Source organism: Taudactylus pleione, unplaced genomic scaffold (genome assembly GCF_031769625.1).
Source record: "Taudactylus pleione unplaced genomic scaffold, aTauple2 ptg000400l, whole genome shotgun sequence".
Lineage (NCBI taxonomy): Eukaryota > Metazoa > Chordata > Amphibia > Anura > Myobatrachidae > Taudactylus > Taudactylus pleione.
The window spans coordinates 6,888,466-6,903,477 of NW_028284802.1; the positions used below are offsets into that span (position 1 = coordinate 6,888,466).

General features: G+C 44.0%; 1 protein-coding gene across 1 annotated transcript in view; it reads left to right on the top strand.

Moving 5' to 3' along the window:
• The window catches only part of LOC148506618 (complement factor B-like), a 139,621-nt gene extending 136,879 nt beyond the window's left edge, over positions 1-2,742 (top strand). The window contains exon 18 of the mRNA XM_088446702.1: positions 1,723-2,742. Within this exon, the coding sequence (XP_088302828.1) occupies positions 1,723-1,875 (153 nt within the window). The 3' untranslated portion in view covers positions 1,876-2,742. The remainder of the gene's footprint in view (positions 1-1,722) is intronic.
• The last annotated feature ends 12,270 nt before the right edge of the window (positions 2,743-15,012 follow it).

Below are 15,012 nucleotides of genomic sequence, written 5' to 3' on the forward strand. Positions count from 1 at the left end.
CTTTCTTAATAACCCCGAGTTTAGAGTATCTTCCTGATTCAGGAATACATCAAGCATCCCAAATATAAACAATAGATCTTCTCTGCAGAAACAGATAACTGTGAGAGATGAATATGCTTTCTTAAAAAGTTATGACATTAACCTAAAGTAATTAATTGTTTTCAAAAGACCATTCCAGTCAGGCTAAAGGGCTGTGACGTTTCACAGATGCTCAAGGAATTTGGGAGACGACTGTTGGATTAATGTGTCATATGGAAATTTACATATTAGTAGTCAGAGCTTTAGGCCAAATATTTAAGATCCTTGCCATAATAAGTTATCAGTCCCCCGAGCTAAGTAGCTTTAGCATACATCTTGCTAACCCTTTGAAAATTCTTCACCAATAGCAGGGCCGTAGCTAGGGTAGTGCGGCCGGTGCCATCGCACAGGGCGCCACAGGTCAGGGGGCGCTGTTTGGACCTGTCAAATTTCTGTTTATTATCATTCTCACTTATAACTTCCTCTTATTTCATCCCCAGCATCTCCTGGACTCTCCTATGTGTTCCCTGGCCCGTCCCCATGAAGCCATGGCCCTTTTTTGTGTGCATTATGTCCCTTTGAAAAATGAGGGGGGCGCCAATGCTTTTTGTGGCACAGGGCACCGAAAAGTCTAGTTACGGCTCTGACCAATAGTTATCAAAAGCTCAGTGTGAGCATGCACTGCCCAGACATTCACTGGCCGCACTGCAGTTGTACTATGCACTGCAGTTTGGGGAATGGTAACAACATGGCATGCCAATCTATCCTTCATTGTTTACTTAGGTTGGAGATTGATAAATAGGATCGTAACCATTGAATTCCCCCTCCCCTTCCCATTGAGATTTTTTTATTATTTGATTTTATGTAAGCAATGCTGCTTCATTTCTGATGTGTACAATCGGTGACTGAGCCATTAAATGTTTCTCAAAAGATAGTTACATGTCATCGGAAGGCAAGTAACTATGGCATCAAAATGCATCAATACGGTATCGCCCTTTCGATGGTCATCCCTAGGTCAATGGTAATTACAGAAGATCCGTGCAGCCAGCTTACAACAACAGATGCGTATAATTGGCCTGAATCTGAGCCGCACAAAATCTACACGCAATGCCGATATTCACCGATATAGACATGCGCGGTAATTTTTGAAAACCAGCATCACGTCTGCGTTACAAAGTGTGTATGTTCAAAGCTGCTATTGCAATCGGGTCAGACAGTATCAGAAATGTTGCGGAAAAGTCTTGGGCGTTCCTGGGCGGTAACTGGGAGTTGGCTACAAGGTGCATTAATAAATGGACCGTTCAATGGGCATATCACAGGCGTTTCAATGCAAGCGGTCAGACAGAGAAGCTGCACCTGTCATAGGATTGGTGTACGCTTTGGTGGTGCGACCGATGGTGGCGTCTAAGGACGCAGCACCAATTGGTATTACAGCGTACTCGGACGCTAAAAGTGGGCGTTTCAGTCCTTGCACAATCAGCAACACAGATGTGCACAAGAGAAGGAGATTGTAGGGCCATTTACATCAACTTGCAGACAGGCGGCCGCCAATAGACTCTGCTGCGCGTGGCTCAGAATCAGCCCAGTATGTTGTCGGAATAGCAACACATCATTTATTAGTATTTTATGTTTTGTGGCTCTTAGAGTATCTAATTGGTGTCATTTCCATGAAGGCGGAGCTAAGTCTCTTTTACTTTTCTTTAGGTGGGAATCATAAGCTGGGGGAGCATTAACAGCTGTGATAGGTCTAGAAGGAAACGAGTTCCAGAACTGTCTCGGGACTTTCATGCTGATCTGTTCCACATGATGGACTGGATAAAGGAAGTTGTGAAGGATGATCTTGCATACCTGAAATAAATCTTCCAAACCAAGGAACCCTGCAAATATTGTTAGGATAATAGAAGAGCATTTCAGGTGTGACGGTTGCAGTATTTAAAGGGCGACTGTCACAGATTGAAAATGTAATCATTTTTAAATGTAATTTTTTTCGCTATTAGAACAAGTTAAAACTACCTTCTAGAAACAGGTATATTCACATGTAAACCTCCTATGGGCTGACGGGTCTCCTCCGCGCCAGTCCCACACAATAATACTAACAGTATTAAACTTAACACTACAATACAGACACAACACATTTTCATTTGGCGTTTCAAAATGGTTAGCTATTTATTTCTAAGGAAATGTATGGTAGCAAAGACAGGATGGCCAGGACACAGCAAGACCACACAATGTACATGGAACCATAACAAAGAACACGCATTGCAGGTGGAGACCACCAAGATGCTCCAACCAACAAAACATGGGTATCCAACTTCTCCTCCTAAACTTGACTACCTATGCAGTGAGGGAGGTGCTGCTGTCGCCGTGAAGGTGGTGCACCCAAAGAAGTATATATAAGAGCAAACTTTAAACTTGCGCCCGGTCTGCTGCTATACTGTACATTATTGCCAAACGCAATAGCCAACAAAAACAACCATGGACTAAACATGGAAGGATGGGAGGGTAAGATCCAGCAGACAGAGAGGTCTGGATCTACCACTGCAGCAAAGAAAACCCCTCTAAAACCCACACCCCTTGAACACCTACTGGCTAACCTTGTGTGATTATCACATATGCCAATAGGCCAAAAACATGGCCCCCTCATTTTTATTTTTTAAGCATAATGATTGCATTTAACATAACATTTTGTAAATATTTCAAATGAAATAAACATTTCTGAACTAAGTTCTCTTGAGCATTGACTTAATCTACAACCAGTCTAAAGTTATTACTTACTATAGGTGAAAACAAAAATATACGTGTAGTGTAGTAATTATTGTTGAAGTGTAATACTGCAATTTATGTTCCTGCTTTCGTTTAAATGTTTTTCTGCAGCCTGACGAGACATCAGACTTACTTAAAAATGGACATTCTGTGGCTGATTCTGAGTTAGGAGCAAAGCAAAAACAGGATGCAGTCACCGCCCGCCAATATCCCGACACTTACATCACGACATGGGACTAAAGATAGGCGTCAAAATCCTGACACCTATCATTATCCCCACTACGGAATCCCGACACATGGCATAGCAAACGGAGGTGTCCCGGGGGCGTCTAGCCGAGGGGGGGGGGTTAGCTTCAGGGACCCCCGGGTGGACTTAGGGTTAGGCAACCCCTGGGAGGGTTAGTGGAAAGGGGGATTAGGGGACGGGGGGGTTAGGGTTAGGCACCACTAGGGGGGGAGGGGTTAGAGTTAGGCGCCCTCCCTGGGAGGGTTAGGTTTAGGGTGCGGGGAGGGGTGGTTAGGTTTAGGCACTAACGGGGGGAGGTTAGGGTTAGGCACCCCTAAGGGATAGTTAGGGGGGAGAGGGGAGGGTTAGGGTACTTACATGAAGCTGTCGGGATTTCGACCCATCAGGCTGCCGCTGTCAGTATTTGATCCAGCGACTAAACATACCGATTCCACAAAAACAAGTGAGTAACTTTGGACCTGGACAGACCACCCTGCACTCAGTGAGTGACAATACACTCTTTCCCATAAATATGTTACACACAAACACGAGACAGCTTTCATTTTACACTGCAATTTAGATTTGAGTTTGGACACACCCCTCCCAAATGTAAATCTCCCCCGTCTGCAGTGCAGCAGAGTTTTCCCAAGGTGCAAGGTTACTTGACTTTTTTTTTTTTATTTGCTCCCTAGCCAGAATCAGCCCCTATATGCGCATAGCGCAATGCCCTGGTTTTACAATTATATAATTTGATCAAACACCTTCACAAAGTGATCCAAGGTGTATGTGTAGTATGTACTGTATGTACATGTATCATGTATGTCATAAATACAATCACCTGCTTTGTTAGTACCTCTCCTTTAATTGAATAAACTTTTTGGACTTCGGATCTGTTGTTACTACATATGATGACACTTTTGTGTGTTTAAATCTTTGCTTTACATTGGGCTTCTCCACCACAGTGCAAACTTATGGTGCATAGTACATCCCATTGAAAATGTAGGCCCCGTACTCAAGTCCTTTTACAGAGTGGAAATAACCGCGTGCCCCTCCAATCAGCATCCTGCCCAACTCCGGATACCACCTGGGGCAATCTCCTACCCCTCTGTAGGCCGCACCGTTATACACAGCTCTATGGGAGCCTGTGTACAATAATTCCTAATAACAAGTAATATGGTTTGAACAGCTCAGTCCTTCCCAAATGGATGATTAGCAACTCATATAGGGTTTATTTATTTTTAAGAAAATTGGAATCAATGATAAAGCCATTCAAAGTACATACAGTCAGGTGCATAAATATTGGGACATTGACAGAATTTGCATATTGTGGCCTCTGTTCACCACCACAATGGCTTTGAAATGAAACAAACAAGATGTGCTTTAACTGCAGACTTTCAGATTTAATATGAGGGTAATTACAATTAAACAATCCTAAATCTAACTTTCACTTTTTAATACTTTGTTGCCAATCCTTTGCACGCAATTACAGCCTGAAGTCTGGAACGCATAGACATCACTAGACGCTGTGTTTCATCCCTGGTGATGCTCTGCCAGGCCTCTACTGCAAATGTCTTCAGTTCCTGCTTGTTCTTGGGGCATTTTCCCTTCAGTTTTGTCTTCATCAAGTGAAATGCATGCTCAATCGGATTCAGGTCAGGGGATTGATTTGGCCATTGCATAACATTCCACTTTTAGCCTTAAAAAACTCTTTGGTTGCTTTTGCAGTATGCTTCGGGTATTCGTCCATCTGCACTGTGAAGCGCCGTCCAATGAGTTCTGAAGCATTTGACTGAATATGAGCATATAATATTGCCCGAAACACTTCAGAATTCATTCTGCTGCTTTTGTCAGCAGTCACATCATCAATAAGTACAAAGGAACCAGTTCCATTGGCAGCCATACATGCCCACGCCATGACACTACCACCACCATGCTTCACTGATGAGGTGGTATGTTTTGGATCATGAGCAGTTCCTTTCCTTCTCCATACTCTTCTCTTCCCATCACTCTGGTACAAGTTGATCTTTGTCTCATCTGTCCATAGGATGTTGTTCCAGAACTGTAATGGCTTTTTTAAATGTTGTTTGGCAAACTCTAATCAGGTCTTCCTGTTTTTGAGGCTCACCAATGGTTTACATCTTGTGGTGAACCCTCTAAATTCACTCTTGTGAAGTCTTCTCTTGATTGTTGACTTTGACACATATACACCTACCTCCTGGAGAGTGTTCTTGATTTGGCCAACTGTTGTGAAGGGGTTTTCTTCACCAGGTAAATAATTCTTCTGTCATCCACCACAGTTGTTTTCCGCGGTGTGCCTCTTCTTTTTTAAGAATGTTCCAAACAGTTGATTTGGCCACACCTAATGTTTTTGCTATCTCTCTGATGGGTTTGTTTTGATTTTTCAGCATAATGATGGCTTGCTTCATTGATAGTTACAGCTCTTTGGATCTCATATTGAGAGTCGACAGCAACTGATTCTAAATGCAAATGTCACACCTAGAATCAACTCCAGACCTTTTACCTGCTTAATTGATAATGAAATAACGAGGGAATAGCCCACACCTGTCCATGAAATAGCTTTTGAGTGGATAGTCCCATTACTTTTGGCCCCTTAAAAAGTGGGAGGCACATATAGAAACCGTTGTAATTCCTACACATTCACCTGATTTGGATGTAATTACCCTCAAATTAAATCTGAAAGTCTGCAGTTAAAGCACATCTTGTTTGTTTCATTTCAAACCCATTGTGGTGGTGAATAGAGGCCAAAATATGAAAATTCTGTCAATGTCCCAATATTTATGCACCTGACTGTACATGTTAAACCATCTTAAATAATGTATTATTTTAAGGGCCATTTCCGTACTACAAAATTGAAACCATTATTTAAGGTAATTTGCATAAATGAAAGCTTTTGTACAACAGAATTTACTTGAAGCGTATTCTGAACACATCAAAATTAATGATGTATTTCTGAAGTTCTGAAGGAATAATTTGATTATAGAATGACCAGATTTTTCACTATATACAGGACAATACAGGGAGACAGAGAACCAGAAGGGAATGAGGGGCCATTACATAGCAATTATCTATTATATAATCTGCACAAATGTCTGTCCCTGCCATGGCCATTCACCCACTATGCTGTGGCCACGCACAACATCTAGAGTTAGGATAATTAATACACGCCACAGCCCCCACTAGCACCCATGCCCACCAGGACGCTCAACGGCTCTGCTCAGGGGCAGGTGGTACCTCCTACCTCTCCAGTTGCCTTCTCTTCTCCTCCTGCCGGCCCCTCCATAGAGCTTGTTATAATAGATATTGCTGTTCCCTATTCCGTCCCTACTGTACACTCTGACCACGTCCTGCTGCCCTTCACATTGCATGCCCAGGCCATCTGAGACACCGAGGGGTTTATTTACTAAATGGCAGCTTTTCAAAGTCGCGAATTCTTGGCATTTTTACCCGCAGAATTTAATATAGCAATCCTATTGATTGCAAAACCAGATGTTTTTTGCACTCGTTAGTATTATTGCTCTTTTAAATTATGTAGGCAAAAATGCCAATAATCGGTGGCTTTGAAAAGTCGCTGTTTAGCAAATAAACTACACAGCCAGGGAGGGAGGTAGAGAGAGAGAGACATAGGATTAAGCGGGGTAAAGATACAGAGACAGGGAAAAGGGGGGAGGGGTTCCGGACTATAGATAGACAGACAGTAAAAAGGTCGACAATGTCTAGATAGACACCAGATGTTAGACAGTCAATAGGTCGTCTGGGACAAACGGTCGACACACTAAAAGTCAACAGGTAACAAATGGTTGACATGGTCAAAATGTCGACACAAAAATGGTCGCCACATGATTTTTTTATTTTATGTTAGGATTAGGCACTTACCCTGATGGTTAAGGTAAGGCACTTACCCCGACGGTTAGGGTTAGGCACCAGGAGTTAGGGTTAGGCAACTACAAGAGGGTTAGGCACTAGAAGGGACGGTTAGGGTTCGGCACCAGGAGTTAGGGTTAGTCACTTACCAGAGGGTTAGGCACTAGAAGGGACAGTTAGGGTCAGGCACCTACCCCGATGGTTAGGGTTAGGCACCAGGAGGGAGGGTTAGGGTGAAGATTAGGGCTAGAAAAAAAAATCACGTGTCGACTATTTTTTTTGTGTCAACCTTTTGACCATGTTGACCGTTTGTGCCCGTTGACCTTCTTACATGTCAACCATTAGTGTGTCGACCTTTTGTCCCAGTCGACCTTTTCACCATCTATCTCTTAATCCACACCTGAGGGGGAGAACCACATGTTATTGTTAGAGATGAGCGGGTTCAGGTCTCAGAGATCCGAACCCACCCGAATTTTGAGATCCGGGGCGAGGACCGAACGTGTGTTCGGTTCCTCTGTCGGCCCGGGGCAAAACCATAGATTAGAAAATCTTGCAGCTCGCGAGCTTTCGTCTCTATGATCTATGTTGTATACCATGCGGCGGACGCCATTTCAATCTGGCTGTGGAGACTGAACAGGAAAGGTGGGTAGTGTAGGGCTGGGAGAGGTGCTGGTGCACTGCTGATCCATCTGGTGCTGTCACTACTGTGCTGTCTGCTGTGTCCATCTGGGCTGGTGCTGTGCTGTCTGCTGCGTCCATCTGGGCTGGTGCTGATCCATCTGGGCTGGTGCTGTGCTGTCTGCTGCATCCATCTGGGCCCAAGTTCTGGATCCGAAAAAAAATAAAAAATATATGGTCTATTTTTTTTTTCTGTGTGTGTGTGTGTGTTAGGCTTAGCCGCACAAGATACAGCCAGCAACGCAAGTTGCAACCTAGTGCTGCCCGACTCCAGTCATCATCAATCTGTGCTCTGGGCCCAAGTTGTGGACCCGAAAAAATAAATAAAACAAATAGTGTCTTTTTTTTCGTCAGATTTTTTTCTGTGTGCGCACGACTGCACGTGTGTTTTTTGTAACCGCACCTTGGCTACACTATTGGTGCTTGTGACATTGCTTCAAGACCGCAGAAAATATGGAGGGCTGTCACATGACAGGAGAGCAAGGCCAAGAACCACATGTTGTAGCTGCCGCCAGCAGTCATCATGATGATGCAAGGCCGTCAACTTACTCGTCCTCTATGAAGACCCATGCCCCAGGGCTTAAGTCATGCCATGGATATGGTAAAGCTACTTTTACTGTAGTAAAAAAAAAAATGGAAAGGCAACTTGCCTTTAGATAAACAAAAAATTGGCAATATGCCATTCACTACACAAAGTGACAAGGAAAGGATAAGGCCTTGGCCTTTATTTATGATGACTGCTGGTTCTGATAGCCCTTCTGTTTGTAGTAGTAGTGGTGGTGGTACCATTAAAAAATTTTAAGTTGTTAAGAAGAGTAAGACAGCTCCGGAAAAACCAACTGTGTGCCCTGAGAAATCGAAATCACATATCCCCGATGAGAGTGCAAGTGTGCCCGCGGTTGCCATGTGTGAGCCAGACCTAAATACTAGTGTACTGGAGGATCCTCCAAGTTCCAACATTTATGTGCCCTGTGTAAATGTGGGGAAGGGCAGTCAACATCTTGCAGACATAGGCCCTCATTCAGAGCCGTACGCTCTGAGCAGAGCGCACGCTCTGAATGAGGGCCGGGCTCCATTTTCATGGAGCGTCCTCCTGGACGCTCGTATAGCTGTGGGTCACCACCCACAGGCTATACGAGCGTGCATTGTGATGGTCGCGATGGTCGAGACCATCGCGACCATCGAATTTGCGAGCCGGAGCCTGCGGTTGAGGTTTTCACCTGCAAGCTCCGGAGTGATTTTGGCTCTATCAGAGCCAAAATCACTCCCACTGACATCACTAGTGATGTCAGTGGGCCGGCTTCTGACGGGAGGCGTTCCCGTGGGAACGCCCCCATCAGGGAGGCACGTCCCCGGCACGCCCACCAAAGGGGGCGTGCTGTCAATCAACATTGACAGCACGCCCCCTTTGATCGGACACAACGAGCGAAGGACTTTCCTTCGCTCGTCGCGTCTGGCGCATGCGCACGACGGAGCTCCCTTCGTCGTGCGCATGCTCAGTCCATAACATCGACCCACTTACGAGCGGACAGCCGCTCGCGAGTGGGTCTGAATCAGGCCCATAGTCATTGAGGATGCTTCTGTGGAATTGCACATGGAGGAGGAGGATATTTGGTAGTTGAGGATGTTGATGTTGGTGATGAGGATGTTGATGCCGAGGATGTCCTTTGTGTAAATAAGGCAACAGCTGTTGCCCATGGATTGAAAAAGCCAAAGCCCATTGTTGTCATGCCGTCTCAAAAGACAAAAAATCCACTTCTCACGTGTGGAATTATTTCCACCCCAATCCGGACAACAGTTGTCAAGCCATATATAACCATTGCCAAGCAAGAGTGAGTAGAGGGAGTGACCTAATCCACCTAGGAACCTCCTCACTTGGAGCGCATTCATCAAATATCAAAGTGCATGTTGCCAAGTTCCAAAACTCAAAACGTAACAAGTCCAGTGTCACCTACCTACTCCCTCTCTGTGGGATCCAAGCGCCTTCGATCTCCAACACCAACACCTGCATCATCAACATCCTCATTCATCATCAGGAGTAGTCCTGCTGCATCCAATGTTATTCGAAGCATGATTGACTCCTATCCGTGATTCCTCAGAAAGATCCTTGATTACTACGCCTGTTGCTGCTGCTGTTGCTGTGACTGGATCTTCATCCCAGAAGGGGACCAAGAGGAAGACTACTTGTAGTGTATCCTCCAAAAAACAATTAACTGTCAAACAATCATTTGCAAGGGCAAACAAGTATGACAGCAATCACCCAGTTGCACAGCGGATTACTGACGCCATAACCGCTATGCTGGTATTAGATGTGTGTCCAGTATCCGCCATTACTTCAGTGGGTTTTCAACAGTTAATTGAGGTCCTGTGTCCTCGCTACCAGATCCCTTCTAGATTCCACTTCGCTAGAACAGCAATTCCAAGTATGTACAAGGACATTAAAAAAAACCTTATTAATGTCCTCAGAAATGCCATTGTACCCACTGCCCACTTGACCACTGATATGTGGACAAGTGGGACAGGGCAAACTAAGGATTACATAACTGACTGCCCACTGGGTAGGTGTATTGCCCACAACAGCAACAACTACCAAAAGACAGCTGATACAGAAGCAGGCTACTCTTTATATAACTGGTTTCACTAAGAGGCATACCGCTGAGAACCTCTTAGAAAAACTCAGGGAAATCATTGCTAAATGGCTTACCCCACTTGGACTCTCCTCGGGATTTGTGATTTCGGACAATGCCACCAATATTGTGAGATACATGTGGGCGAATTCCAACACATCCCATGTTTTGCTCACACAATTAATTTGGTGGCGCACCATTTTTTACAAAATGACAGGGGCGTGCAGGAGATGCTCTCGGTGGCCCGCAAAATATCCCGACATTTTAGACTTTCGGCAAACGCTTGTCGAAGATTGCATGACCAGTAGGTACTGTTAAATTTGCCCTGCCATCAGCTGAAGCAAGAGGTAGTAACTCGGTAGAATTCTACCCTCTATATTCTTCCGCGGATGGAGGACAAGCAAAAGGCCATCCAGGGCTATACAACGGCCTATGACATAGGTCGTGGAGGGGGAATGCACCTTACTCAAGCGCAGTGGAGAATAATTTCTGTGTTGTGCAAGGTTCTCAAACCCTTTGAACTTGACACACGTGAAGTTAGTTCAGACACTGCCAGCTTGAGTCAGGTCATTCCCCTCATCAGACTTTTGCAAAAACAGCTGGAGAAACTGAAGGAGGAACTGAAATGGAGCGATTGCACAAGGTATGTCGGACTGGTGGATCAAGCCCTTGATTCACTTCACCAGGATCCAAGAGTCGTCAATCTATTGAAATCTGAAAACTATATTTTGGCGACCATTCTGGATCCTAGGTTTAAGTCCAACCTTATGAGTTTTTTTCCAACAGACCGAAATCTAAAACCTAGCAAAGAGCTGTTGGTAAAAAATTGTCAGTTGCAGCCGCACATGAAACGCCATCATCTCCTCCTTCAGTTTCTGCAGCTGCCAGGAACAAAAAAAAAATAAATTTTCCTTATAGAATGCCTGCTGGTCATGCAGATCGTTAACCAAAAAATTACATCTGGTCGGGCCTGAGAGAACTGCCTTCTAGTGACATGTCTTCTACCGTGACTATGGGGCCTATTCATCAACACTAAAATAACGTTTTTAAGGACATTTTCCTTAAATAACTTTATTTTAGTATTCATGAAGCCACCTAGCACAGGAGAATCCACTGATATCGCCTTGCTAAGCTCCCCGCGTTAATTTCCACACTCCCCATACATTAGTATGGGGATATGGAAATTATTGTATTCATCAAATTCCGAAAATTATGTATTTTCGGAATTTGATGGAGATACTATTCGCCACTGTGAGGTGGCGAATAGCAGGACAGACTTACCTGCTTCCAGCTGTGCAGGTCCCCCGGAGTCTTCCTCTGGCGCTCTGATGCGTCCTCTGGCTCCGTCTGCAATGCTGAAATTGTGTTCTGCCTTCTACCAGCAGAACACAATAAAGTTTAGAAAAAAATATATATATTTTTTCTAAACTGCACTGTGTGCTGCAGGGAAACCACATGACAGACCAGCAGGACGGAGCCGGAAGCGCTGCAGCGGGCAGGTAAGTGCGGGACAGGGGGAGGTGAGCGGAGGGCGGCGCACACAAACTTACCGCAGCTGTAAGTAGTACTGCGCAGGCTCTGGGTTTCCGATTGTAACAGCGCATGCGCAGCACGGATTCCAGCTGCGATAAATTAGAGCAGGCAGGAAAAACTATATTTCCCGAAAAGCTGTCATCGCTATAATGACAGCTTTTCGGAATAGATAGTTATAGGGAGGAGGAATGATGAATTCCTCCGGTAATTAGGTAGAACTCCATGCGAGTTCTAAACCTAATTACCTCCCTCGATATTTTAGGTATGATGACTAGGCCCCTATGTGTGATACGGTCTCCATTCACAGAATGGTGGAGGACTATTTCAGAGATAACATCCTAATAGCCAAGACAGACAGTCCCTTTCAGTACTGGCAGGAAAAGAGGCAATTTGGAGGCCCATAAACAAACTGGCTTTGCATTAATTAAGTTGCCCACCCTCCAGTGTATACTCCGAAAGAGTTTTCAGTGCAGCTGGCAACCTTGTCAGTGATCGGCGTAGGAGGTTACTTCCTCAAAATGTGGAAAAGATGATGTTCATTAAAATTAATAACAAATTCCACGAGGAAGACCTCTACCAACAATTACATAAAAAAATTACAGAGGCGCCTATGGTGGATTCCTGCGGGGATGAATTAATATTGTGTGAAGAAGAGGATGTACATACTGATGGGGATGATGAGGACGACGACTTGTAATGTAAAGCCAGTTTGTGTATGGGATCATTTTAATTTCCATGTCCAATGCACATTGGCAGCTTGTATTATGGGGGTCCAAACAAACCAATCATTTCAGCACAATTGGCAGTCCTTATCGCTGAAATGATTAGTTTGTTAAACTGTGAATGTCCTGTTTCGTATACAACATAAGTGTGGGTGGGAGGGCCCAAGGACTATTCCATCTTGCACCTTTTTCCTTTCCATTATGTGCTGGTTGGGGCATTGCTGCCTGACATTTTAAATGAATGTTATGGTTGGTTTAGGAACCAACGATTTGTTTTTTAATTAATTTATTATCAATTTTACAGTCGGGTTGCACCAATGAATTTCTTTTTATTAATTATTCAGCTAGGGGCTGCACCCAATGAATTGTTTTTAACTTTTTAAATTAAATTATTATTAATTATTCAGCCCGGGGCTGCACCAATGAATTGTTTGTAAATGTATTTATTATCAATTTTACAGCCAGGGGCTGAACCAATGAATTGTTTTTTAATTAATTTATTATCAATTTTACAGCCAGGGGCTACACCAGCTATCAACTATCAATTCTTCAATCCTCAAGGGTAACCCAACCATCATCTTTGCACAGTCCTCAACTCTATTAATAATTATATCAATCAGTTTTAAGCCAGCAAGCTGGATGCAACCTTTTGGCCCCTAAACTAGATGAAAAAAATCAATATTGTGAGCTGTGAGGTGGTCAAAATTGACTGGAAACGAGTGAAAATAAATGTTATTGAGGTTATTCATACTGTAGGAACAAAAAAAAGGGCCATTTTATGTGATCTTAGCTGTTTTTTTGGGTTAAGAAAAACTCCAGATCCATAACCAAAACCCGAAAACAAAACAGGTGAGGTGAGGTTTTGGCAAAACCAATCCAGATCCAAAACCAGGGAAGAGCCAGATCCAAAACCAAAACACGGGGGTCGGCGCACATCCCTAAAATATATATATTTATTTGAAAGTTTCGACCTCACAGTTATATTGATATTGTTAATTACATAATATTAGTTTAACGCTTTTAAAAAAGAATTCATGAATTGTTTGTTGCTGTTATGTTACTGACATCTAATGCCTCTGAGCCTTTGGGCGGTATTCAATTGTTATAGCGTGCCCGATCCCCCGTCTAAAGTGGAGGGAGATCACGGATCGCTCCCATAGTGGTCGGGTTTAGCCGCATAAAACAGCTACCCCCGACCGGGCGCGATAACGAAAAGTGCCGCTCGGATGCCCAAACAGGTAACTTTTTGCCCATTTCAGCTCGCAAATCCCCCGGGACTGCGAGCCGGAATGGTGCGCAGGCAGCTGATCGCGTCTGACAGGAGCAACTCTTGAATAGCTCCTGTCGGGCACATAGGAGGGCGAAACAATTGAATACCCCTCTTTATGTCAATTAAGGGCTCCATGTTGCATCGCAATTAACATTACGTGACATAGGGCCTTAGTTATCAGAGAGTTTTATTTCATTTACGAGAGATAAAACTTGTTACGTATGATAATGGTGTTCCAGCCAATCAGCTCCTGTCATCTGTTTGAAAAATGACATTTGGGAGCTGATTGGCTGGAGCACTATTTATCATAAGCAACGAGTTTTATCACTCCTTGTGAATGATAAAACTCATTGATAAGTAAGGTCCATAGGGGCCTATTCATCAACACTAAAATAACGTTTTTAAGGACATTTTCCTTAATTAACGTTATTTTAGTATTCATGAACACACTTAGCACAGGAGATATCACTGATATCTCCTTGCTAAGTCCCCCTGCGTTCATTTCCACACTCCCCATACATTAGTATGGGGATATGGAAATTATGGTATTCATCAAATTCCGAAAATTATGTATTTTCGGAATTTGATGGTGTTACCATACGCCACTGTGAGGTGGCGTATAGTAGGTAACACTTACCTGCTTCCAGCTGGACAGGTCCTCCGGCGTCTCCCTCTGGTGCTCTGGTCTCTCCTCTGGCTCCGTCTGCTATGCTGTCACATGTTCTCCCAGCAGAACACAATAAAGTTTAGAAAAAAAACAAAATGTTTTTTTTTTCTTTTTCTAAACAGTACTGTGCTCTGCTGGGAGAACATGTGACAGCATATCAGACGAAGCCGGAGGCTGCTGCGCGGGCAGGTAAGTGCTGAACGGGGGGCAGGTGAGCGGGTGGGGAGGGGGGAGCAGGTGAGCGGAGGGGGGGACACAAACTTACCGCATCTGTAGGCAGTGCTGTGCATGCGCTGATTTTACAGATGTAACATCACTGTTTCTAGCTGCGGTAAGTTAGTGTAGACAGGGATAACTATATATTTCCTGAAAAGCTGTCATCGCAAAAATGACAGCTTTTCGGAATAGATAGTTATGGGGAGGAGGAATGATGAATTCCTCAGGTAATCAGGTAGAACTCCATGCGAGTTCGAAACCTAATTACCTCCTGAGAAACTTTAGGTATAATGAATAGGCCCCATAGTCTTGCTGCTTTAGATAGACCATAACCAGTGACTAGATCCACACTTCAGCATTATGAATAACCTAATTTGGTGTATGCACTGAACATTCACTTTTATTTGAGT